We start from the raw sequence: 26,537 nt of genomic DNA on the forward strand, positions 1-26,537 counted from the left end.
TGGACATCCCTCTGCCAGTGGAAGCTGTCTCAGAACAGTAATATCAGTACTTACAGCCTGCGTGAGAGCAGGCTTCATTTTGTGGTTTTGTCTGACCTTTTTTTTGAGACCCCAGAGGCTTTTCTGTCTGTGGCACTGTGCCATGCTGTGTGGATATACATATTATGTATATCTACATATATAATATATATGTTCTGTGGAAATACCTGAGCTCGTTCTGACTCCAAACCAGTTTAGCTTTAGTAGTTCAATGCTGATCAACCTGGTTGAAATGTTATACTACGTGCATATATTATGCAGATCTCTGTTTATTGCTTCCCTTTTGCTACATGCCATAGGCTGAGTGGTGTTGCAATGCAAGGAACTTTCTTCGCACCTCATTGCTAAGGTTGCACTTCATCCATGCAATGCTGATACTTTAAATGAGTTCCTACCTCCAAGATCTCAGGGCAAGTTCCTGAGGCTAGAGGAGGTAAGCATTAGGAATCTGGCTGAATGAAACCTTTAGGGAGAAACGTTTTCTTCTGGAAAATGGAGCTACATCATCACTGCAATGCTTTGCAAAATTAAATTGATCTTCCAATTCCATCTGGGGATAAAGAAAAGAAAATAGTGGGGAAAAATCTCACAAACATTTCAATTTCTTCTTTTGAAACTGCTTTTTCTTTGGGGCATTTTAGAAATAGTTTCTTATATATTACAAGGCAAAGTGAATTGGTTCTGCTGAAGTAGAACATTTTGATGGATCTAAACCAATTTTCATTTCTTTATTGTATTTTGTGAGGAGACTTGCAATGTGGTCTGGAAACTTGCAGTGGTTTTAGATATTATTAAGAATCTTAAAAAACCCTTAACTTTCTGTGACTTTGAAAATCATGGAATTCCCTCTAAAATAGGATGTTGACTCTTTGTGCAGCCCAACTCAGACCCTTTATATTTCTTACAAAATGTATTCCATCCTTACTGGCAGAGCAGGATGGATCTGAGGAGATTGCAGACTTCTCTGTTCTGTGGCATAGAAGAAAACTTAGGAAAAAGTAATTTTATCTCAAGGCCATATTTCTGTCCAAGTACATTTTTTTTACTATGTCTCCTTTTAAACAAACATTTATTTTTTTTAAGTCAAGTTAATTCAGAAAAAAAATGACATTTAGGAGAACAGTAAGATATTTTGACTGAAAATGTTAACATGACCTATTTTGACTTTGCCTTTTTGGACTTTTAGCCTACATTGCCTTTTTTTGTTTGGTTGATTTTTCCATCCCAGTGAAACATTTATCCAAATCTAGGGCTAAAATGGAAGTGGGACTGACCCACCATGGTGAATGAAGAGGAATACAGGTGGGAACATGGCTGGGTTCTTCCATAAAAGATCTGGGGAGTAACAGAGAAGGCAACATCATCAAAGCCAAGGAAGGCTGATACCAGGGTGTTTGAGTCCTACTTTCTCATCAGCCCACAGAGCTGTCTTACTTCACTGTCTCACTTCTCCTCCCCCAGGGGATCCAGTACCTGATTGAGCACAAGGTATTGTCCTCAAACCTGCAGGAGATTGCCAAATTCCTCCACAATGGTGAAGGCCTGAACAAGACAGCCATTGGGGACTACCTGGGTGGGAGGTGAGCAACTCAGCCTGGATGAGGAGGCCCTTTGGAGGCCCTGTCCTGCCTGGGCCCTCTCAACTACCATTTTAGATGATCCCTGGCAGACTTCAGTCAGGTGCCAAGACTGAAGATACCTCAAACTGCAGTGGGCTAGGTGGTCAGTACACCTGGGGCGGGGGGCCTTTGGAGTGGCTAAGGCTGGCTGTATGGGCTACTTTTCCTCCTGCCCGTAATGGAGTCAGTATTCCCAGACTAGAATGTACATCTTGGCTTCTTCTTGGTCACATAGGAAGTGGAGGCTGGGATGGACTCAGGTTGCATGTTGTCACACGAAAGGGCATCCAAACTGAGTAGGGTAAAGGTTCTTTTCTGACTTTTTTTCCTTCTACCCTCTCCCAGGGACCCCACAAACATTCAGATCCTCCAAGCTTTTGTGGCGTGTCACCAGTTTGCCAACCTCAACCTGGTGCAGGCGCTGAGGTGAGTAAGCATGCAGGACACAGGTGATGGAGCAGAAGCCGGCTCAGTCTTTGGGTCTTACCACCCAGGAAGGTTGTGTAGCCCTGCTGGGCTGAGATGGGGCTTCCCAAGGCCCTGCTGCATGTGTTGGCTCCAAGACTGTTGCTCTGTGAGATGTTAACATCTCTTCCTGGGGGAACTCTTCCGTGGTCCCTTGACTGGACTGGCCACATGCAGAGAGAAAAGACGGGAAAAGCAAAGTGGGCTTCAATGACTGGGGAGTGGGGCAAGTTATTTTTGCACCAAAAAACATGTCTGTCCACAGTGCCTGTTATGTCAGAGACAAAGTGAGTCTTAGTCTTAGGGCACTCTGTTTTCTTATAGTCCAGCCTTCTGGCAGGGCTCTTTCTCTTGAGGTCTCTGCTGCTTTTCAGGGCACTCATTAGGGAAGAGGAGCCATGGTTTCCATGTCGCTCAGTTATGCTTTCTGGGTTTAGGGTGTTTGAGGTTTATGAACCCAGGCAATTTTTTGAGAGAGGAGCAGAGCTCCTGCTTCATGCGCTGAGTTGTCTCTCCAGTGTGATGGGATGACTTTTATTTTCATGGTGTCCCATGGTTTGAGGGAAAGGATAAATGTCCCTTGCACTCAATCTGACTAACTCTCTGGCATGCTGGTCCTGATAGGCAGTTCCTATGGAGCTTCCGCCTGCCTGGAGAAGCGCAGAAGATTGACCGGATGATGGAGGCCTTTGCCAGCTGGTACTGCAAGTGTAATCCAGGAGTGTTCCAGTCCACAGGTAGTTACAGGGAGAAGACAGGCTTTCAAGCTGAGCACTGCTGTTTGCTAGGGAGAGGAGCCTTCCTTTTCCATTCACAAAGCACAGAGGACATCACTTGGAAGTGCAGATGTTTCCCCTTAAGCTGAAGGAGGCAGCCGAGCTCCTGTGAAGCTTTTGTGAAGCTTTTGAATAGTCTGAGGGTCTTCAGCTCTCCTTTTGCTACTATGCTGCAGTCCATCCCCACAGGCAATGGACTTGAGAAGTGCTGCCAGCCCCTATACCTCATTGCAGCAAGGATGGCACTGGCAGACATAGGTCATAGAAACTTTCCTGCTGGCAGAGCCATTATCAGACCAGGTCTACCTAACTTGCCCCATTACCCTGAGAGGATGGCATCACCTCCATCACAGGAGATCAACCCTTGTCCCTCTTTCTCCTAGCAGAGAGAATATCTCCCTTTCCCTCCTACAGCTGAGAGGATGACACTGTTCTCTGCTGCCTGGAAACCAAGCCACCTGTAAGGATATGGATTGATCTGCCCTCTAACACGTCACTTACCCTGGTTTTCTTTCTCATTGCCAGATACCTGTTATATACTCTCCTTCTCTATCATCATGCTCAACACCAGTCTGCACAACCCCAATGTGAAAGACAAACCCCCCTTTGAAACATTTGTATCCATCAACAGAGGCATTGACAATGGGGGGGACCTGCCAGAAGAGCTCTTAAAGGTAAGAAGACCTGCCATTTTCTCATCAGTCCCTCTTTTTCTCTCTGGCTTGGGGTCCACCAAGAAGCAAAGGTCCACAGGTCTCAGTGTAATACAGGTCTGTTGACCTTCTGCCATACAAGGGGAAGGGCTACACGAGGAAAGAGGGCAGTATGTAGAAAAGCAAAGCTGGAAAATGTGGAAACTGCTTTGGAGAGGTGCTGCATATGTGCTTGTTGGTGAGGACATGGACCAAGAGAGACGGGGCTGGAGGCTTTTAGGGAATAGTAGTATTGGTTTAAGAAAGTTTGTGCTTTTAAGTGTGTCCGTGTGAGACAGGGACAGGTATTATAACTGTGTGAGAGAGGAAGACATGAGCTGTGGGTGTCTGTGTGTCACATAGGTTGTGTGAACGGGGCACCCACATCTGTGGGAGGTTGTTGGGTGCCTGACTCTTTTGGCCAGCTTTGAAAGTCCTAGCCCTCAGGAGGACTGTCTTGTTTCTTGTGTGTCTCTCTGTGTGTCAGGCAATGTCACCCTGGCCCAGATTATGAATTCCTTTCCGTTGTTCATACCTAAATGTCTCAGCTGACCCCAGTGTTCATTCACATCAGTCAGGACACCAGTGCCTGACCTCTCTTACACCAAGATATGCCTTTGAGTGAGTAGAACTAACAAGCACCAAACGAGTGTCAGGATCTCTTCCAGCATCCGTGAAGCTCTCAGCAGGTTCATGTGTCTCTGATCCCAGAGTATGAAGATTCAGAGCAGGGGAGACAGAGTCAGGGGATGCATCCATCAACAAAGCTGAAGCTATCGTTTTCCCAAAGGCTCAGCAGGCATCAGACCTGCCCTATGAAGCCAGGTAGAGGTGGGCAGCCTGCCTACATGTGTTTAATTTTACCCAACCAACCTGGGGAAAACAGCTTGTGTCTTGTGTCGAAGAGGCTGCCTACATCCCACACTTGGGTTTGCTGAGCAGCATCCCCTCAGGGTAAAGGCTTTAGATTTTTCTCCAGTGTGTCATTTCTTTCCCGCAATTTGAGGGAACTTTCAGGAGCCTGTAGGTTTGGTTTTTTTCTTGGCTTGGAATTTGTGTAATAAATGATGGCAAGTCCAATGATGTGAGCAACATTTTTGTATCCCTTGAAAGCTAGTAACCTGCCTCCCTGTCACTCTGCTGTTATGAATGTCAGCCACCCTTTGTGTGCCTCAGTGCAAAAGCCTTTGTTCTATGAAATGTGCCTCCTTGTGGACATGTAAGTGTGTGTGTTGGTCTCTACATACAAGTTCTCAACAGTGTTTGGCACCACCAGTCCAGAGCCTAAATGGGGCTGCAGTCTCTGTCATGTTGTGTCGTGTGTCCCCCAGTGCCACAGTACTACCCACAGTGGCACTTGTGTGACACGCTGGGTTTAGTCACTGAGACCTCTCTTGGTAAGGATGCACACTTTTGTGCCTGTGACTTCCCAAACTGGGTGCCTTTTTTTTTGACACAGGATGCAGAAAAGAGCTGGTGAGCCCCCTTGAGATGCTGTGAGATGTAGACTGAGGACTGTCGTAGCCCCAGTGCTCCCCTCCCCATTCACCTGCCCTCCCCTGTGGGGACAGAGTGATGAACCAGATGGACTTAGGAAAGTTGTGTACTAGCTTTGTCAGAAATCTTTCTTTCTCTTTCCCTCTCTCTTTCCGCTTCCAACGTTCTGGGGCAGAATCTGTTTGAGAGCATAAAGAATGAGCCATTCTCCATTCCAGAGGATGACGGGAATGACCTCACACATACTTTCTTCAACCCTAGCCGTGAGGGCTGGCTCCTGAAACTAGGTAAGGGTGAGGATTCCTCTAGCTCCTCCGAATTCCCCACCTGCCTGCCTCCCACCACACATCTCCCTCGGGAGCGCACCAGCATCTCTGCGGTCCTTCCCTCCCCTCTGCTGCGGTGGGGTGAGGCTGACACCTGCTGTTGAAAGCAGCTGCCTGCCCTCTCCTCCCAGCTCCTGGCAGGCTCTGTCTGCTCGAAACGGGTCGCGGAAAGATAGCCCTCACCCTCCCCATTCCCAGCCCCATCAGAGCAAAACTGGCTCCCTGTGTCTGCGTGTCCACCCTATGGCATCACATCAGCAGTGAGCACCACGGTTGCCTCCCTGGGGCTGATCTACAGGGAGAGCTGGGAGGGTATGGCTGTGTGTGCAGGACTGGAGCTTGGAGGGGTGCGGTGGGGAGGACGGCAAGATGTGTGACTAAGGGCCTTTGACTTACTGCCTTTAGGAGGACGTGTGAAAACCTGGAAACGCCGTTGGTTCATTCTGACTGATAATTGCCTGTACTACTTTGAGTATACCACGGTAAAGGCTTAACTCCCAGTGGGGAAATTGTGTGGTGGGTGGTTATGAGCCTCTGAGGGGCCAGGAAGAAGCAGAGGGTGGGGGACAACTCTTCCCTTCTACCCTGTGCTGCCAGCCAGACCTCTCTTCTCTGCTATGCTGTTTCCTTACCTCTGGTCTTGAGGAGGAGAGAGGCTGGACACTGCAGCTGTTGCTGTGATCTCCTGTAAACTAAGCTTCTTATTGTGTAAATGGAGGGGGGTTCCCCAGGCACACACTGCACTTGTCACCCCCACTAAGGTACATGTCTGGGAAATCAGAGAGGCTCTAAATAGTGTAGCTGTGGGGAGTATGTTGGGTGTTAATTCATGTTTCCTTGCCTTCAGGACAAAGAGCCTCTGGGCATTATCCCCCTGGAGAATCTATCAGTCCGGAAGGTGGATGATCCTAAAAAGCCAGTAAGCATCCATTGCTTGATACTCTGTCAGTGCAGGTTCTCAGATGGTCAGAGGGAAGAAAGGGTGCCCATCTCCTACTTTTGCCATGCTTTTCAGAGGGCAGCTGCCATTCCAAATTGCCTTGTGCCCCCATCTAAACATGACAGTCTCTAAACATGATTGTATTTTACCAGGGAAGATCTGGTGTGAACAGAGAGCTGTCCTTTGGCTGGCTGTATTGTATGTTTTCATGTGTGTGTGTGTGTGTGTGTGTGTGTTTAGGGGGGCACACAGCTGACTCCCTCCTCATTTTGCACCAGGAGATGTGGGTTCAGTTTCTCTCCCCGGGATTCTCCATAATGAGTTACAGAACATACAGACCAGACAGTGCTGTGGTGCTAGGAAACTATCCCAGGAAGTGACACTCTTTGTCTGTGCATCTTTTGTTCATACCCACTCTTTTATGTGTCATGTATGGCTCTGGGAAAAGTGCCTTCTGTCTGTGTGCTGGCAGGCAGAAGAGAGGACGCATCTACTTAAAAGGGGGAGAAATTTTCATTATGGAGCAGAGTGACAGATCCCAAAAAGTGTTTTCTGATAACTGTTGATGGTCTATCTATAAAGCCTGTTTTAGTGTCCAGCCCTCCACAGGAGGGGTGTATTTACCTAAGAGGGGTGGCCTGGAGATCTAACTTATAGGGGGGTTCTTGGGGTGGGGAAGGAAAGGCTCTTCTGCACTTCAGAGACAGAACGCTCTCCTCCCCTTTGGAAGGTCTCTGAGCCTGTCAACCATAGTTGAAGGCAGCATAGTCTCCTTGGTCCACCTGCCCTCCCCTACTGCTCCATTTCATTCCCTTTCTCACAGAACTGCTTTGAGCTCTTCAATCCTAACTGCAAAGGGCAGAAGATCAAAGCCTGCAAAACAGATGCGGATGGGAAAGTGGTTGAAGGCAAGCATCAGTCCTATAAGATCTCAGCAGTCACACCAGCAGAACGTGATGAATGGATTGAGGCAATAAGGTGAGAAAACCAGAACTGGAGGCCTGAGCTTGCCTTTGATCAGTCCCAGGGACAAATTGTTGTGCAGTTTATTCAGCCACCACAGCTTGAAAAAGGGGGTGGAAGAAAATGTTTGCAGTCTACCAACTGTAGTACCTCTTGATTTCAGAGTTTCAGGGTCTTTTCTGGAGAATCTCTAGCCACAGCTAAATTCTCTGCTGTGGGTATGCAGATCTCCAGTCCTATATTTTGGTGAGAGGTATCTCTGTGCAAGTTCAGTTAAGTTGCCTTTGCTGTTCTCCAGCATTAAATCTCTTACTTTTGTTCCCATTTCCTCAGTTAAGTTGCCTTTGCTGTTCTCCAGCATTAAATCTCTTACTTTTGTTCCCATTTCCTCTTATTTCCAGGACCAGTATCACACAGGATCCTTTCTATGATCTGGTCTCTGCCCGTAAGAAAAAGATTGCCAGCAAAAACTGAGCCCTGACCTGGGCACTGGCAGCAGGAAGATGTAGTTGTTGGACAGCTTCCCTCCCACACTGGGCTCTTCCAGTGAAGAAATTTGGGAGCATTGGTTCCCTCTGCCTCCCACTTGGCAGGAAGATGACTGACAGGACAACTTGCCAGATTTGCTTCTTCCCTTTCCAAACTGAAGGCAGAGGCACAGTGTGCAATCCACTGAGAACTGTCAGAACCATGGGCATGGCGTTTCTTATGTCCAAACTTAAAGGCTCAACAGCAACTGGCCTTTGGATTTTCCCATATAGCCCCAGGCATGTAAGACAGGATGTGAGAGGAGACAAGAATGTCTCCAGAATGCCTCTCCTGCCATCAAACCAGGCCTGGGTATTTTGCTGTGAGGAACCCTGTAGATGCTCTCAGAGCATGGTTCAGTCAGTTGCAGAGCAGAAAAAGCACCAATGGTTTCTCTTCCATGAACAGAGATGTGTAGTGGTTGTGGAGACGGGGCCACTGATACTAAGATCTCACTGTGAAACCAGAGGCCAAGGGAAGATAAGAAGCCCCCTGTCTGGAAGAGAGCCTTCCCTACCTCTTCCTATAGCTGAGAGGGCTGTAATCCTGGGAGGTCCCTGCTCTGTAACTGAGTCATAGGTTTTAAAACATTAAAGATGTTGGATAGAGAGATAAGGGGTAAATGAGTGTAGAGAGGCTGTGGGACCAGGGAAGTAGCTCTGAGTCTTTTGTCTCTCTGTTTTGAGACCCAGGGACCACCACAGGTCTCCCTAGGGAAGTAATCCAAACACTAGCTCTCCTCCTGGCTGATGGCTCCCCAACAGAGGTTGCTTCCTTGTGCTGCCCCAGAGGCCTGGGCTGTGTATCTGAAAAGCCTGCAGCCAGAAGACATGAAAAACTGGAGGTGCATACACACCACACACACAAGTGCAAGTGCATACACACACACACACAGAGACATTCCCACCTTCAGACTGGTCATCTGGAGTCTGGGGGTTTTTTTGTCTCTTGTGTAAAGAAAGAAATAAAAGTGCCTGAAATAAACCAAAACTCAGCGTAACATGATGGTTTTAGTGATAAAAGCAGAGGAAGTGAGGTAAGTGTCATGTTCCTGTGCCTAGCCAAGCAGCCTGGGCACCACCGCAGCTCTGCACTGCACCCAAAATGCAGGCGGGCTGAGTGCTGGCACAAGCTGGGCAGTGCGGGACAGAGGAGTAAAGGTGCAGGGAGCTGCAGCCCTGCAAACTGGGAACAGCACGGAGGCCAATGCCGGGGGCTCCAGAGGCAATTACACCTGCAGGGTTAAAGGACGTGGTAAGCTATTGCTATTTCCTCTGTCACCTTTTGGATCTCTTCTAGTAAGCACTGGTGCTGCCTCAGTCTCTTGCATTTTTCCTTCCTGCAGAGGGCTGTATCTACCCGGCAATCTGCAGCAGGGCCAGCACAGCCTAATTATTCATTCTAGTTATTTTTGCCCAAGCCACAGGAATGCTGAATTAATTTCAAGAGGCAGGGAGTGTATCTCAGAGTTGAAGCACGTGCTTACCCTGGAGAAGAAACATGAAGGTTTTCTTCTGCTTGTGTCTGCAAATGTCTCCTGTGTTGAATCTTTTTGTTGCTGGTGTGATACAGGGTGAGTTTGCTGCCTGCTGCTGTAGAGTACATATGCTCACACACACATTCACTCTTGCTTTGGGTTCAATGCAAGGAGGCAGGGTTGTGTCCAGAGGCAGGAGGAGAAGTCAGAATATGGTCCCTTGTCTTGTCAGTATCTCCAATATATGTAAGAGAAATATAAATATGCACTTGGTTGGTGAAAGGCGTCCCAGAAAGAGCCTAGGATTTGGGTGAGAAATATCTGTTCTAGTGCCTCTCAGGCTCATGCTCTGTGTGACACAAGCTAACAAAATGTAGCCTGGAGTCTCTCTTCTACACACAGTCTGATCTTGGGTGAGAAAATCCAGGCTAAGCCCTCCCTTGAGTTTACCTGGATCATTCCTATGACAGCAGGGTTTGTCCAACTCTTCTCAGTCCTTGCTCATCCCAAATCCTTGCAATTCTTTTCAGGCTGCCTATGTCCTTTCCCCTCCCTCTTTCCCTCAGATACCCATGCACTGCAGAGTAGATCTATTCCTAGCAGGGACATGGTAGGAAGGACAACTTCTGAGAGGCAAAACAATGCACAGAGACAGGCAATTTTGTAATTTCCATCCATCAAACTAACTACAAGAGTCAGGAGGAGATGGACCCTTTCCCTGACTCCAGTACAGAAAATTCACTTCCAAACTCCTTGCTATACCATGCCCCGATATCCTCAATGCCACAAACATAATGGTACCTGATGTTCCCCACCAGCAATGCAACATGTGCGCTCTCCAAGCAGTAGCCTTGACCTCATGCCTGCTGAATACCAATGTGTTTGGCATTGGCCAGGGTGTCTCAGGACAGGTCTATAAAACTTGACCGTCCAGCCATATTCATGTGCTTTAATAGCTGTGCTTGGAGCCCTTGCAAATTTATGATGGGAACAACTTCTGCAACTAGAATGGCACCACCAGGGAATGTGTTTCTGGCCACCGTCACACATTGCCTTTGCTGAGGGCAACTGCAGCACCACACACATGAATGCATACACACCTGAATGCATACACACAGACAACCCTTCAGGTAATAAATCTGACGGATTGCTATCTATCTGGTAGATGTGTCCCTCTTTCTCATCATAGGCAGTGTATGTGGCTCACACAGACATACATGTAGAAGACTGACACTTATTCCCTGCCTGCCTAAGGACTCCTGCACACACCCAGTAATTCGTTTTCATAATAAATGTCTGTCTATTTTCATAAAAGGGCTGGGAGGAGAATACCACAGATGTGTGGAACAGACCACATCACTGCATCCTGCCTCCTCCACGCTTCTTCCCTTCCTTCTGTCCCCTGTTTATCAGCTCCTTTTTGGAAGGCTAATACATTTTAAAAAGGCATTCTAGAAATTGTTTGCAGTGACAGAGATGGAGCAGCTGTGAGGAGAGCCAGCAGCCTCATTTAGTACAGCTTAGATATCTAGCAAAAGGTAGAGAAAATCTCTGGGAGGTGGAGGGGAAACACAGTGTATGAATGGAGACAGACTGGGCTGAATTATGGATTCAAAGCCGATCAGGTGGTATGAATTGAACTTGTCTTTTTCCAGGGGGTGAATGCCCTTGGTGATAGGAGCTCATGAACAAATGGAAGCCTGTAGGAAGGCAAGACTCTGCAAGCAAGTTGGCTGGGAGTGGTGTTCGGTGGCAGGGTGGGAGCACCCATCTGATATACTGTCCATTCCTGGCAAGCCTGAAACTGTTCAGCTGGTTATCACACACCTTTCAGCGCAAAGGGAAAATCAAGCAGCTCTTTTCTGCTAGCTAAACGGGGTTATCTGGAGTGGGACTGCTAGCCTTTAACTCTCTCTGTGGTACACACCTCAGCCCTCCACAGCAGTGCAGGGATTGCCACCAAGCGGGGTTGACAAGTTTGCCAGTTTGTACCATACATAAATCTGGAAGACTAGAAGGCTATCACAAGGGCCACAGAGGGATGGGAGCCAGCCTTCATACCCTCTGAGACTGGTCATTTGCGTGGAAAGAAGCACAGTCCTGCTGTATTGGAGCTGGTTTGAATGGTGCAGTCAGATTTGTGGGTCCAACAGGAGCAGTTCCTCCTGTCTCCCATCCCTTATGTAAGTTTGGTGGCTGAAAAGCAGCTCATTTCCTGCGGGGGGTGGGGGTGGGGGTGGGGGGTGGCGGGGTGGGGTAGGAGTGGGGGGAGCCACTGTGGTACTTGCTCCCTCTTAAAACTTTCTTTGAATATGCATTTCACGCAGAAAGTCCATTGCACAAAGCCAGAGGGCACAATGGCTCTCAAAGACACCATGGTCCCTCTGCTGAGCCTTTTCTGGCTCATTTCTGTCTCCAGCCTGACAGAAGGCCAGGCTGGGAGGCTGGGGGAAGCCCAGGCAGACTGGGTTTGAGATCTGACCAGGCTTTCTTGGAGTGTGTGTCACATCTGCAGAGGCTCTGCTCTAAGTGCCTGCGACAGAGGCATGCAGCAGTCTCATCTTGCCATGCCATTTCCAATCCTGCCGCCTCCCTGCAATGAAGATGAATGTGGCCTGTCCCAAGTTACCACATTCTTGTGTATGCGAGCCTGTATACAGACAGTTTGCTCCTGAAGGCTGATGTTGTTGGGCTAACTGCAAGGAGGTTGTGTATAGCTGGACAGAGAGGACTACAAGGGAAGAGTCACGGAGGGTGGAGGACTCTGGGTCTTGTGTGTGTTGTTGATGAAGAAGGATTTTTGGTGACAAGGACAGGGTTTTCACCTCAGCTCCAGAGCAGGAGCAGCACAAATGCTAGGAACAAGTGAGGTATCATCATGGTTTAACCCCAACTGGCAGCTAAGCACCACACAGCTGCTTGCTCACTCCCCCCCAGTGGGATGGGGGAGAGAATCAGAAGGGTAAAAGTGAGAAAACATGTGGGTTGAGATAAAGACAGTTTAATAGCTAAAGCAAAATCTGCGCATGCAAGCAAAGCAAAACAAGGAATTAATTCACCACGTTCCCATCAGCAGGCAGGTGTTCAGCCATCTCCAGGAAAGCAGGGCTTCAGCATGCGTAACAGTTACTTGGGAAGACAAACACAGTAAGTCCAAACGCCCCCCCCCCGCCCCCACCCCCACCCCTTCCTTCTTCTTCCCCCAGGTCTTTATGCTGAGCAAGAAGTCATATGGTATGGAATATCCCTTTGGTCACTTGGGGTCACCTGTCCCAACTCATGTTCCCTCCCAACTTCTTGTGCATCCCCAGCCTGCTGGCTGGTGGAGCAGGGTGAGGGGCAGAAAAGGGTTGACTCGGTGTGCGTAAATAAATAAAATTAACACTATCCTAGCCAAAACCAGCACAGGTGCAACATCCCTTGAACAGCCTGCAACCTTTACTGCAGTCACCGTGTCACACCACCAAGGGGCACTCCATGCCACCACAGCTCTCCTCTTTCTGTGGGGCTGAAGAGTATTTGTCACTAGACACACCAGCCCAACACTTTAGGGAGAGAGTGGAGATGGTGTAAGGTGGCCATTACATCTGGGCCTTCAAGGCCACAGCAAGTGCAGGAAGAGGACCCTATACCCTGCTAGCACAGCATGTCTTTGCTCCTCTGCCTTGCTGAATAAGTGGGGTTACATGCTCCTTTCTGCATGTCACACATACCTAAGCACATCTGCACATACACAGGTGCACACAGAGTCCACATGCTTCCCAGCCCACTGCCTCTCCTTGCCTTCTTGCAGATGGGCCCTGGCAAAATGGTCTGTAAGGGAAGAAAGGAGATTGCAGAAGACCAGAGAAGGGCAGTCCCTGTAGGGCTGGACAGCAATCAGTGTGCAGGGAGAAGGAGGCATGACAGACTGCAGTGAGGTCCACTCCTGCCCCATGGGGGCTACACTAGTGGAAACACAGCCCTTCACCTGGGACAGAATTTGAGGAAGGGCTGTGGTGGCTATGTTAAGGGACATTGCAAGGTGAGGCATTTAACAGTCCCCTCTTCCTTCCGAGGTACTAGGCTGACCTTAAGGGACCTACAGAAAAGACATTTTGTGCTGCCTCTTTAACTATGGTGGGTGACAGCAAGGTTCCTGGGGTTGGCTGAAGAGGTGGTGATTTGTGCAATTAATGTCTAATCAGTTCTATGAATATTTATTGCTAGTCAGCAAGCTCCTGAGTGACAGTGAAGCCCCATCTGATTTGAATCCCATTCACAGGTAAACCAGAGCCTCCTTTGGGGTTCACGGACTTTCCACTGGGGCAAAAGTATAACTGTCCTGGTGCACATGGGAGGCACATGTGTAATGTGCACGCAGAAAATTGTATTCAATCCTTCTTGGGGGGAGAAAAAACTGAGGTTTTAAAATTGATGTGTTCAGAAGAGACACCTTGAAATAGTCTGATACATTAACAAGCTTAACCCACGGCTGAGTTTGAGCTTGTTTCTTTGTTGGATTTTTTGTGTGTGTGTGTGCTCTTTCGTTTATCTTCTATTGCAAGATGGGAGAGAAAATAAAAGGGAGAGGAATATAAACTCCTGAAACTGTTTGAAAAGTTACATAACAGTCAGGAATTTCTTGAAGCTTGTAATTGACCCTTCCCCCAACGTGGCATAAAGTGTGCATAAAGCTAGTATCTCATTTCCTCAAGAAATAGTATTTTGGGGACTCTCTGTCATCATCAGAAATGTGACGCTTCTCAACTTTGCCCAAATTCATGCTCCTTTCCAAAATCCCCCATTCACACCCTTTACTTCACTCCTGCTCTAATCCTTTCACCTCACATCTGTCTCTGGCTTCTCTTTCCCATCCTTCTGCCCTCTGTGCTTTGCTCATTCCTCTCCACAAACTTGCCATTGTCATCTCACCTGCAACAAATCCCCCTTTTCTTTTTCCTGATGGGGGATGCTGCCTTTCCTGCCCTCCTGCTCCCTGGACAGACTCAGTCTGCTTTGGCAGAGCTCTGGGAAAACACCCTATTATTGGTGGAAAGTGAGTTGTTAAACCTCTCTTCAGCTCCTGCTGCTCACCTGCAGCTTAAGTTTGTGCTGGCAATGCTCCCAAAAGCCTGTTATTACCTAAATGAAAAAGATACACAGCCCTCCCTGAGAACGAAGAGACACAGATAACAGTGATTTGCCAGTTGCCTGCTGCCTTTTGACTGGTAAAAACACCCCAAATTCCAGCAGGGCTTCCAGGACCAGCCCTCAGTGGAGGGAGAGGGACAGAGACAGCTTTGCATGTTTTCATTTTCTGCACAGAAAGGATCCTGTGGCTTTTGGTGGCAGGGTGAGGTAAGATCTTCTGAATTTGCACCACATATATCCCTTTCCTCTCATGTGATTATGCTTGGCCTTGAGAAGATACAGGACTGGGAAAATACAAAATGGGGAGCCAATAATAGACCCAGAATAAACAGCAAGCTATCAGGGGAAGGAAGAGAAGGGAGGGTTGGCAAGCCTGAAATCATGATCATGGTGTACAAGGGCTCTGTTGTGCAGAGCTCTGTTTTCCATGCTGCAGCCCTTGACTTTCCTCACCAGCTGCGCTACCGTGCTCTGGAGCTGTGATTTCAATATCCAGGAGCTAATGGGCTGCTTGGCCTCCACGCCAGAGGGCATTCAGCAGGAGAAAGTGCTTCACACACAAAGAGGCTAGAGGGACTTTCAGGGAAGCAGTGGAAAGGGAGAGGGGGGAGCAAGCAGCTCAGAGCCATGTGCTATGGGGAAGAAGTGCACTGAGAGGTTCCTGGAAATGCCAGCTGGCCCTAAACCCCAGACATGCACAGCTTTACCTCTCATGGCTTTGTGTCCCTATAGCGATGCCTTTACTCTGATGCAGTTCATGTAATGGTAGACAACACATTGGTGTGTGTAGACAGCCAGAAGTTAACCAATGGTAGACAACCAGTAATGAGTGGTGTCCCTATCCTGGTACCAATATTCTTTAATATCTTCATTAATGTCATAGACAGTGGGATTGAGTACACCTGCAGCAAGTTGCTGGATGACAACAAGCTGAGTGGTGCAGCTGACATGCTAGTGGGAAGGGATGCCATCCAGCGGGACCTTGACAGGCTTGAGAAGTGGCCCCATGTAAGCATCATGAATTTCAGCAAGGCCAAGTGCAAGGTCTTGTACCTGGGTTGCAGCAAACCCAAATAACAATACAGACTGGGTAAATGGTTTAAGAACCACACTGCAGAGAAGGACTTGGTGATACTGGTGGATGAAAAGTTGAACATGAGCTGGCAATGTGACCTTGCAGCCCAGGAAGCCAATCGTATCCTGGGCTGCATAAAAAGAAGAGTGGCCAGCAGGCTGGGGGAGCTGATTCTGCCTCTCTGCTCTTGTGAGACCTCACCTGCAGTGTCCAGCTCTGTGGCCCTGAGAACAAGAAGGACACGGACCCATTCAAGTGGGTCCAGAGGAGGCCCACAAAAATGGTCAAAGGGCTGGAACACCTCTGCTATGAAGAAAGGTTGAGAGAGTTGTGGCTGCTCAGCCTGGAGAAGGCTCTGGGGAGACCTAATTGCAGCCTTTCAATACTTAAAGGGGGTTTATAAGAAAGACCGAGAAAGACTTTTTACCAAGGCCTGCAGTGACAGGACAAGGGGCAGTAGTTTTACACTGAAAGAGGGTAGATTCAGATTGGACATAAGGAAGAAGGTTTTTTACAATGAGGGTGGTCAGACATTGGCACAGGTTGCCCAAAGAAATTGTGAAGAGTCCATCACTAGAAGTGTTCAAGATCAGGTTGGACAGGGCTTTGAGCAACCTGAACTAGTGAAAGATGTCCCTGTGCATGGCAGGGAGGGTGGACCAGATGATCTTTAAAGGTCACTCCCAATCCAAACCATTCTATGATTCTCTGAATACATGCATATACATACACAGTCTTTCCACTACAGCACCTTCTTATATCCATTTACCATTCAACCACATCTCACCTTTCCCAAGCTAGACCAAAATATCACCAATTTCCCTAAACATAAGACTGGAATTCAAAAAAATCACAAGATTTTTTTTGAATGTCCAAGAGACACTTGCCTAGTTGTATTTTGAGGATATTTTGTCCCTCTGGAGAAAAGAAAGAAATTTGCTTCCCTCCTTCCTTTTTGTGTTTGATATGAGAATTGAAATTGTCTTTTGATTCCCCTGACTCTAGGTGCTGAGGCTTTCAGGAAATTACTAAGTATCATGATGCTTAGGACAAAATGGTGAGAATCTGCATAATTTCCATGCACTCCTTTCATCAGGCTGTAAGGTGTGCTCTTACACTCCATCTCCTCCTAAATGCTTGCCCTCCTGTGTTCCCCAGCACCTGAGCAAAACATCTATGTACCCCCTGCAACTCTGCTTAGTCCTTTTCAATCACACACAGAAAATACCTTTTTGTTTTATTTTTTTAAGGAAGGCAGATATTCATCTTGCCACAGGGAAAGATACAGAGCCTCTTCCCAGCTTTCCCACAGACACCTCCATGATTCCCAGCTTTGCTCCAGACTCCTCCATGATGCCTTCTCATGCCTGTTTCCCAAATTCATCAAGGAAGCAGATGTAGCATGTACCCTTAGGACAACCAAGAACTCAGAAAGTATTAAAAAGTGTTCACCATGCTGTTAAAAGACCCTGTGTCATTCAGTCTGATCAGGAGAAAGCAAGGCTACCATTTTCACAACAAATCCCTGCACTTCTGCAGCCCACAGCTCAACCTGCTTCTGAAAACCCTCCAGCCCTTCAGCTGTGGGATACTGTCCAGCTACGCTGTTATGCTCCGGGCAGCTCCCCTCCTTCCAGAGCCAGGCTTGTTGGCCTGAGCAGCCAACACCCAAAGCTGTAGGTGAAACCACAAGATTCCGGTAACCTTCAGCAAACCCATGGGGTCTTTGCTGTAGAGGAGGAAGGAGAGGAAGAAAACCTTTGTCTTCTAGGCAGGTTTGGGAGCTACTGCATATTTCCTCTCCCCTTCCCAGAGCAGGCAGACTGCCTCTGTGAGCTGGGAATTGCTAAGAGATTGAAAACCTGTTGCTGTGAATTTCAGAGATGCCTGGCAGGGGCAGCTGGAGCAACGAAGGGATCAGTGTATTAAACGCACCATAGAAAAGCCATAATGGGATTTTACATGCTGCTGCGACCAGAATACCCAAACCAGCTCAGCATCTTGCCTCATCGGGCATGTTTTCAATACCTCTTTCTTGCTCCAGTCCCTCTCCCTCTACCTGTAGTTCATGTCCCAGCCCTAAGGCTTCAAAAGAATGTCTATTTGTAGAGGAGGAAGGGAGGCTTTACCCCTCAGACCCACCCAAGTCTCATAGCCTTGTTGGCTTCTTCCTCTGTTCCTTTTAGGAATGTGATAAACATCATTTATAGGCGGGAATATGTCAGCAGCGAAGGGGAGAGAGCAGAATTGCTCCCTAGGAAGAAAGAGGAAGAAAGTGAGCTTCTGGGGAGGTGGGTCATGTATGTGGAAAGGAGGCTTGGGAAGAGACAGGTCAAATGACAAATGTGACATGAACGAAGAGCACAGAGGAAAACTGGGAGGATGGGTGCTCAGGGAAAAAGCTGGGAAGGGTTTGGGGGAGGAATGCCTTCCGAATAAGGAGAGTGTGGAAAGGGGTCCAGGAGGAAGTACGTAGGGGATGGAGCTGTGACAGGGCAGGCACTGGGTCTGAACAGAGGTTTGCAGTCTGTGGCCAGGGGAGTGCAGGGGTGTGTGTATGCATTTAGAGGGGGATATCTGCAAAACAGTCTGGGTAAATTTCTCTTACAAAAAGCCACTTTGTAATCAGGAAGCTGGGATTTGCTCTGCTGGTTCTGCCTCCCCTCTGCAAACCATTTAAGAGAGTTCATCTTGTTAAATCCTCTGCCCTGGAGGAGATGAGGAGGTCAGGTGCCTTCTGGGGGATAGACACTTAGCAAAACTGTTTCCCTACTGCGCAGAGAGACCCTAATCCCCGTGCCTCCTTCCCCTGTTCAGTCTGTAATACCTAGAAGGAAGAAAACAAGATGAGAAATAAGGGCTGATGTAAGAGTGAACCCTCCTTCCATCTTGCATGACACTCCAAGGCTGTGTGCATTCACCCTAGACTGACTATGCCACCTGACCAGCTCTGCAGCTGCCCAGAAGAGATGAGGTCTAGGAAGACCTGGGGCTCCCTCCCAAAGCCTGTGGCCTGGTTAGCTCACAGGCACCCAAATCTGTTTGTGAGACCCAGACTTTGCAGCAGGGGGAACATAGAGGGCAAATGCCCAAGATCCCTATGCATCAGGGAGACAAGAAGTAGTGGCAGGGCTTGCACAACTGAGGACAAGCCTGATTAATACATCTCTTTCTGTCTTACTCTCTCAGTGTGTCTTGGTTCAGGAGACGTCAGGCACTGCAGGTGTATCTGTCCCACAGAGCTGACTTTGGGGTGCAGCTCAGGGGTTGGGGAGCATGCTTAGACCTGGAGTATGGGTCTGCTTAGAGCCCAGGATGGAAAAGAGGAATGCAGACAAGAGTAGAACCAAAAGAGATTAGCAAGGATAAACAAATGAAGGAAAAAGTGAAAAGAAAGCAGGTAGTTCCTCAGAGAGAGGCACCAGGGCAGCCTGTGTTCACATTTATCCAGTGGTGTTGCTGTGGACTCTCCCCTTGCCTGATCATTTTAGCCTGAACATGTAGTGGCCATTCATCAGAGCATAGAGTATGAGGCAGGAGGAAATCACTTCATTATCGAGAGGTTTTGACTGCCAGGAGGAACTAGGGCCCAACAGCCCCTTCAGAAACACTCTTAAAAGAGAAAAGGATTTTTCACTCCTTTACCTCTTGAGCACCTGAAGGCCAAGACTTCACCTTGAATTAGAGGCAATGAATTCACCTGTGAAGAGCTGAGCTTCAAACCTCCCGGTGTTGCTGGGGGTTAGCTATTTCAACTTTACCTTTTCCTTATGTTGCCTTTATAAAGTGGGACATTATACTGGAGTAACCCTTTCATTTCTCCCTGGGTTGCCTCATCTACTGAGCTGCAGGCTCTTTGGGGTAAGGCAGGTGCTACAGCCGCAGTGCCTGCGTGCAATGACCCTGCTATTCTTGTTGGGGCTACTGGGGATAACCCTAATACACATACCTGAGAGGGTGGACTGCAGACTCACATATATCTTCTTTATCATAATGACAGTCACAATTTGATTCATTTTCTGGAGAACCTGACTCCTACTCATAAGTACTTTCCTTCCTATTTCCCCCTTGTGTTTCCACTCTTCCGAGATTTTGCCCACTCCCTCTTTCTGTGATTACTCCTTACCTCTCTCCTAAGTGTGTGCTTGTGCTTGGCTGGCTCCTGGCCAGTGTGGCTCTCCTTCACTGCGATGAGAAGGTAGGCAGGGACAGTAGGAAGGAACTGTCAGGCTGCCTCTGGGGACCCTCTCTGCCACACTGATTTGGTTTATCTGACATCAAGATGTATGCCCCAAAGCCCATCTGACCCCAGGGCCTGGCCATTGTGACAGAGTTGGAACTAGCCTCCATCCCTCTCCAGCCCCCTCAACCCAACATACAAGCCTGAGTGGAAGTGAAAGAGATGTGAATAAGGGATGATTTGTTGGTGTCAACAACTTAGTAATTTGGAGTATTTAGGGTGGCCACCTCTGACACAGTGGGCATTAGCACAAGGCAGATGTGAAACATTTCTGTGCACACTGTTCCTTTCTAGCCCAGCAGAAGCCAGGAAGGTACCTGAAGGTTTGCTCTTCAGCTGTGAGTAAGCTTGCAAGGAAAACCGCATTGCTTGGGTCACTGACAACTTGGCTGGCCAGAGCCCCAGGGCCAACGCTCCCCAGCTGGCTGGGTAACAAGATCATCCATCTCCAGTGCTGGCAGCGTGGAAGCCAGCCACTTGGCAAAAACATGGATCAAATCGTAACACAGCCAAGGAAAACCTGGGAGGGAGGTAACTCTGTCAAGCCAGGCTGTGGTTGCTTAGCAGTAGAAGGACAAATCTCAGTTGGATCTCTTCTTTGGCACCCTGGAGGGTAACACCTGGGTATGAATAGATGAGGGTGAAACCTAGTGTCACTAAGAGCAGGAGAGCATTGGGGCATCATACTTACACCTTCATTAACCTTCCCTCCCAGCACCCAAATCAGACATCAGTTGTCCCCACCTCTATGCCAAAAAACCCTACCACGTATACAAGGGGAGGGCAGAGCAGATTAAGGGGAGTGGATGGAACTAGTAAAGGGTACATTGCTCCACTTCTCCCTAAATGCTCTTTTCTTTCCCTTTTTCCTTTTGGTACCCCATGTGCAGTGGTCTCCCATCTGCTTAGTGAGGAAAGGCAGGTGAATCCCTTCCTTTCACCATCTCTTCCAGAAGGTCTCTAAGGGCTGGGGAAAGACAGTATCTCATTTGCCAGTACTCTGCCACAGAGCAGAGAGGCAAGTCATACCTGGCTGAGGATGGTACTGCCACCAGAACAGGCTGGAAAGACCCAAACCCCAGGACTCCAGCCAGCAGTCAGCCACTCCTGCCATGTCTCCACCTCACTCCACTCCATGGGGAAGTGGGATATCCCTCTTTTCCTTTGAGGGATGAACATGTCCCCCTTTGTGCTTCTCGAGGAAAAGGCACCATTGGGCACAGAGGAGGAGAGCAGATCTGTATGGGTGTTAGAGAATGGCTTCTCACCTGGAAATACACCTGCTGTTAGCAAGGAGCACTGCATAGGATTGTCATCATGAGATGTGGAGTCACAGGAGTAAGGTCCCTGACAAGAGAAAAGGGCAACCCCGTACTCAGCACGTACATTCTGTTGGCCCTAATTTCTCCTCTGCTCTGGGCTCTGTGTGCCAGGATGAGATGCATCAGGAGAGGTACCATTTTGCTAAATCTTGAAGCTGACACTTCTAATATCCATTAGTGTTGCTACTCTGCCAGAGAGCATTAGCTGAGATACACGGACTGTTCCCTTCCTGATCTCTAGCCTCAGCCCCTACCATCCCTCCTTTTGTCACCTCAGCTCAGCCTGACTGCTGTTCCCTGTACTGGCAACAGCACCTATCTCAGGGTCAACTTCCCTGTTCAACAAATCTGTCACTGCCATCTTTCACTCTGCCCCTTTTCAAGGATTTTTGTATCTTGAGGAATGGGTCTCTCCACACAGTGCACATGGACCCACACCCAGATACGACCTAGCAAAGGACAGAAGGCAAGACTTTCTTCTGCCTCCAACAAGCACTAAATGGAGCAAAGGAATGAGGAAGTTTGAAATACAGACTCTGGCATTCCCTCTTGGCTGCATTGCACGGGTCAGCAGAATCCTCTGCCAAGATTTGTTTCTGAGGCACTGTGCAAATGAGTTATCAAAGCCATCCCTGCCATCCTTCCACTAGCTTGGACTACTGAGCATCCGAAAGCAGGACGGCCGGTGCTCCTCTGCAGGGCATGAACAGAGGTGAAGAGAGGGAGTAGGATTTGCCCTGGACGTCTGTGAGCAGGTTAGAAGGTGGGGCTGGCCCTCTATGCATTGGTCAAGCTGCCGTAGACTCAACGTGTTAATTACCAAACCTAAGTGGCCTGAAGAAGCTTATACTCAAAAAGTTAAATTCTACTTTCATTTACCCTAACAGGGGGGGATATAATGACCCTTGGCATTGGCTCTCCCTCAAACCAGGCATGAACCTCATACAGCAGATTACTGATTTGCACAAGCCACAGCCACGCTCAGGAGTGGGCTAACAATTAAAGTGTGGACAGCCTGAGAACAGTGCTCAGACTGTCCTGGATGTGTTTGATATAGATGTAACCCCAAAGGGCTGTGTTTACGGGCCTTCAGTCTTCTAAGCATTGAAGAGTCTTTGGGGAAAAAGGAAGGGAAGAGAAGGACAAGCAAGAGATGTGCTTTCTGCAAAAGACTTTCTGGGGAGATGATTTTAAATGACTCAGGCAAAGAAAGAGAATTATTTTAGGAGCACTGCAGTTTGTTCTGCACTGTTTGACTGTGCAGCTGTCAAACATCAGAGACAGGAGGAAGATTATATCAGAATTCCCATTTTGGCTGGGTGACTATGAGCAGCAATGCATGTGTGTAACCAAGAAATGTCAAAAGCTACCACAGACCCATGTGCCTTCACCCACAATCATTTTGATCTACTTCCTAATCTTGATATCAGGATCCATCTTTTTCCCTCCCGCCCACAGAGATTTAGAGAAAAGGAAAAACAAGGCAATAGTTACCCAGTACACGTAGCAAGTCAAGATCAGCACAGTATACTACAATCATTATGTTAACTCAGTGGGAAAGTATTGGGGAACACGTTTGTGAGCATGTGCTTAATGATGAAGAAAGGATTTGGTGGGAGTAAAATATGGTGTACTTATGTTTGTTTGTGTTCATAAAGAATAAATAGCCACCTGTTTGCAGTAAACCAAGCATAAACATGTTTCTGGTCACCCTGTAACTGACAGTTTTTTCTCCTCTTATTTTCAGGTGATACTGTCTTCATCAAACAGGTAAGAGGGGCATATATGGGTTTGTTATGGCTGGAGAGAAAGATGAATACCAATTGTCAGGGAGCAATAAGAGCAGGACTGCTCCATGAAAAAACCAAGGGTAACATAAGCATGTACAAGGCACTAACCCCACAGGCTGGGGTGAGATATCACACTACCTGAGCAGGGTTAGTGATAGCAACAAGATCTTGGGTAAACCAAGATGATGAAACAGATCTCAGATCCATTCAGGAGCAACACAACTACAATACACCAACAGTAGGTGCCTTGGCCTGAGCTCCAAGAGACCTCCGAGGCTGTAGGCAGAAGATGTGGGGAAAGCCACAGGTGAGACTGATCAGGCAGTTAAGGGTCGTTAGTGCACTCAGGGCCCTGACACTAATTAATACCACTCAATGTCATACTGTGAACATGTTTGTTACTGTAGTTGTGACTAGGATGGGTGGGTGTATATATATATATATAGTTATATTCTAGGGTGTGTTTATGATTAAGTTTGTATATGTACAATCTACCAGCATACTGGTATTAAGTTGTATGGCTACTGAATCCAAAGGGGAAAAAAAAAAAAATGTAGCTGACAGAGCTGCTTCTGTCTATTCACCCACTAACCTGGTTTGGTCTCAAAAGTATGGGTGAGTTATTTTTACTTTTGCTATTGCTTCCAGTTCAGGTAAACTAATGATGGGAAAATCTTTTCAGAAAGACAAGTCTTAGCCTGAAGTTTGTTTAATTTCTTTGTCTCTGAACTGCTGTATTTGACTGAGTTTGAATCCAAGTGGCTGTCAATCATTTTACCTGGAGAAGTAGCAGAATGTGCATTTATGCTTGAGTTACCACTGTTTAGAAGGTCACTGGACAGCTTGTTAAAGAGTTTGTAGCTATACTAGAAAGTGGGAAAACCAGACTGGGTTTTCTTGCAGATAGTGAGATACTGTCTGTCTGGGAACCACTTTAATGGGATATACTAAGGAGCCCCTCACAGTGAGAAGGAGAGGAAATAAAAATTTCCTCTCTGTAGGTAAATGATACTGTTTTGTATCACATTGTCCCTGTGCAGATCAGAGGTAAAAGAAAGATGCAAAACCCAAAGAAAATAAATCAATAGGTGTTAAGGTACAGAGGCACGTGCAGAAGTCTGAAAGGACCATAGACACAGATGGAGAATTGATTGGAAGCTCAAATAAAGGAAATAAGTGTTCCTCAAAGCACCTAGACAGACAAAGTCTTTAAAAGGTGTTACTATGTAAAAATAATTCCATAGCAAAGCATGTGTGTGAAAACTCATTATTTCACACAGATCTCTTGGCATAACAAGTTGCTTTGGCAACTCCATCCCAGCCCCAACACAATGGCACCTCGAGGCTCTCTCTTGTGATGAGCCTTGCTTTCTGGCTCAGGCTGGGCCTAAGACCCCACGGCTGACTCGCACCACAAGCTTTCTTTCAGCATAGATCTCTTAGCAGCATACGTTTTGTTTTGGCTTCCCTGTTTTAGACCCACTCCAACCATATCCCTAGCTATTATCTTTATACCTTCTTTAATGGTTTTTATCCTCTTTATAGGATGTAACGGATTCTCACAGACAAGACTTTCAGCTGTGGTCTAAGTTAATCTTGAATCTTCTGATAGTTTGTTTTGGTTTTTGTTTTGAACATCTGAAACTGCAATTTGAGATCTCCATTTTCACCCTGTCTATTTTTTTTCAAGGCAGAAGCCAGCTATTGATCTTAGCAGAATGAGATAGTATTTGCAATGTCTCCTATCAACATAGTGTTCAGGCACCAGGCAGAAAAATCCCTGGGACTGCAAAAAAGCCTGGAACTGCTTCTGCTGCATATGGATATGCTAAAGTCCCCTGGGACAGGCCAGAAATTTTCCTCTCCCAAGCCACAGCCTGCTCAAGAACAGCATGTAAGTTCAGACCTGGAGTACAGAGGATGATGAGTAGAGTGAGAACTGTTGCTGTCTTGCCTCTTTGTCCTCTGGTTTTGTCCTTAGTACTGAGATTGTTGCAAGACCATCTCATTGTCTCTGTCCTCTTCCCTCACTCCACTCCTTACAACAGCACTCTTCTGACAGATTTTGATGGTGAGGTTGGAAGGAAAGACAGTTGGGTCTGGATTGCTTAAGGGTACTTGAGAGTGGCAGGACTTCATGCCCTATTGCCTACAAGCCAAGATCAGTGTTGGGGTACAAAGTGACACGTGAGAGATGTCTGGATACAGTGATGCAAAGAGAATGAGCAGATGACACAACAAGGAGGAGGCAGGAAGAGCTGTGGAGTCCTGCTAGCTCCCTGTGATGGTACTGGGTCAGGGTGTCACAACGGAGCCAGGCAGGAGCAAATGGGCAAAGCAGGATCTAGGCCTTTCTCTGAGAAAACCAAAGAAGAGCAAAATCACCAGACTGCAAGGCCTTTTCAGCAGATATGCCAGGCAAATCTCAGGACAAGGATGAGCTGCAGAACCAGGCATACCACTAAGAGCCTGATGCCTACTTAGGCACCTAAATTCCCATTGCATTGGAAGGGACTGTAACAGTGAATACTAGGGCCATTTGTCACTCCCTCACCCTGGTTTCTATGGGCTGGATTAGCACAGAGACAGACAGACAGAGCGAATGAAGCAGCTCTGAATTAATCTCCAGTTTAGCAACATGTTCTTTTTATCCTCGGGAAGGATTAGATAGTGCCTTGGTGCTGACCTCTAAGCTCTACCTGCTGCTCCTCCAGGCAGCCCAAGGTTGATTTGCCTTGGATTTGAGGCAACTGCTGTCAAGAATATAAAGCTCAAGAGGTGAGTAACAGGCCTTCTCCTGAGATATTTTTTTCTCCCAGCTACCCTGTCAGCTTCTGCAGCTTTAAACCCAATGAAGGAATGAGTAATTTTTTTCTAATGATTGAGAGAAGGTAGATAAGAGGTAGGTCTTCAAATTAAGAATCCAAGACTTGATTGCAGCTCTTATCATATTTTTCCATTTTTTCCCCCTTCTTCCGAATAGAAAATAAATTGCTTCAATAAATTACATCTTTAATCTGCATAGGGGACCAGCAGGCTGGGCTCTCCTTTTAATATGTTCTATTGCAAGATAATCAACCCCTTCCTCTCACTGCATGGAGCAAACTAATAGATTTTAAACAATTCCATTATTTGATGATTTCTCCCATTATTAATACAAATTGCCTCCACTCACTTTCAATTAGAGCATTTTCATTTTCTAATAAATCCCAATCAGGTTTTCTCAAACACCACCTAAACATGGGGAGATTACTGCACTTCCCATTTAAACCAAGAACCCATCAAACTCACATGCCTGCCTCCCTCTGTTCCTCATGACCTCCCTTCTTCCAAACTCTTCTTCCATTTTCCCCTCCTCTCTGTTCATTTTCTTATTTTCTTCCCATACTGCTTTCTCCTAAATCTAATTCTATGTCCCTGTCTCTGGTGGTGAAGTCAGTAAGGCCACCTACTAACACTATCGATTTGTGTTCTCCCCTGTTTCTCTGCCTGCATTCTCAAGAATAACACTGCTCACGACTGGTACAGATCCCCCCTCCACAAGGCCTCCTTTCTCTGTCCTAATGTATGAAAATGAGGAACTCTACTAACCTTCAGGTGAGGGTTGCCTCTGTCCCAATGGCAGCTCTGCCTGCAACATCGGCTGCAGTTCCAT

At 47.4% G+C, this 26,537-nt stretch overlaps 1 protein-coding gene across 3 annotated transcripts in view; it reads left to right on the forward strand.

Annotated features, from left to right (window-relative positions):
• Positions 1–25,904, forward strand: part of CYTH4 (cytohesin 4) — a 35,559-nt gene extending 9,655 nt beyond the window's left edge. Inside the window, exons 5-17 of one of the 3 annotated variants that reach the window (XR_008732475.1) lie at positions 1,501–1,619; positions 2,004–2,084; positions 2,748–2,860; positions 3,425–3,573; positions 5,264–5,375; positions 5,820–5,896; positions 6,262–6,333; positions 7,178–7,332; positions 7,719–9,099; positions 9,266–9,418; positions 10,978–11,505; positions 22,840–22,862; positions 24,573–25,904. Coding sequence is in view for 1 of the 3 variants with exons in the window: in XM_005446725.4 (XP_005446782.3) it covers positions 1,501–1,619; positions 2,004–2,084; positions 2,748–2,860; positions 3,425–3,573; positions 5,264–5,375; positions 5,820–5,896; positions 6,262–6,333; positions 7,178–7,332; positions 7,719–7,791 (951 nt within the window). In the remaining 2 variants the exon portion in view is untranslated. Of the gene's footprint in view, positions 1–1,500; positions 1,620–2,003; positions 2,085–2,747; positions 2,861–3,424; positions 3,574–5,263; positions 5,376–5,819; positions 5,897–6,261; positions 6,334–7,177; positions 7,333–7,718; positions 10,373–10,977; positions 11,506–22,839; positions 22,863–24,572 lie in introns of those variants that run through there. The other 2 variants (XR_008732476.1, XM_005446725.4) reach the window with 2 other exon arrangements.
• Positions 25,905–26,537: the final 633 nt, after the last annotated feature.

The sequence above is a fragment of the Falco cherrug genome, chromosome 5 (assembly GCF_023634085.1).
Source record: "Falco cherrug isolate bFalChe1 chromosome 5, bFalChe1.pri, whole genome shotgun sequence".
NCBI classification, from domain to species: domain Eukaryota; kingdom Metazoa; phylum Chordata; class Aves; order Falconiformes; family Falconidae; genus Falco; species Falco cherrug.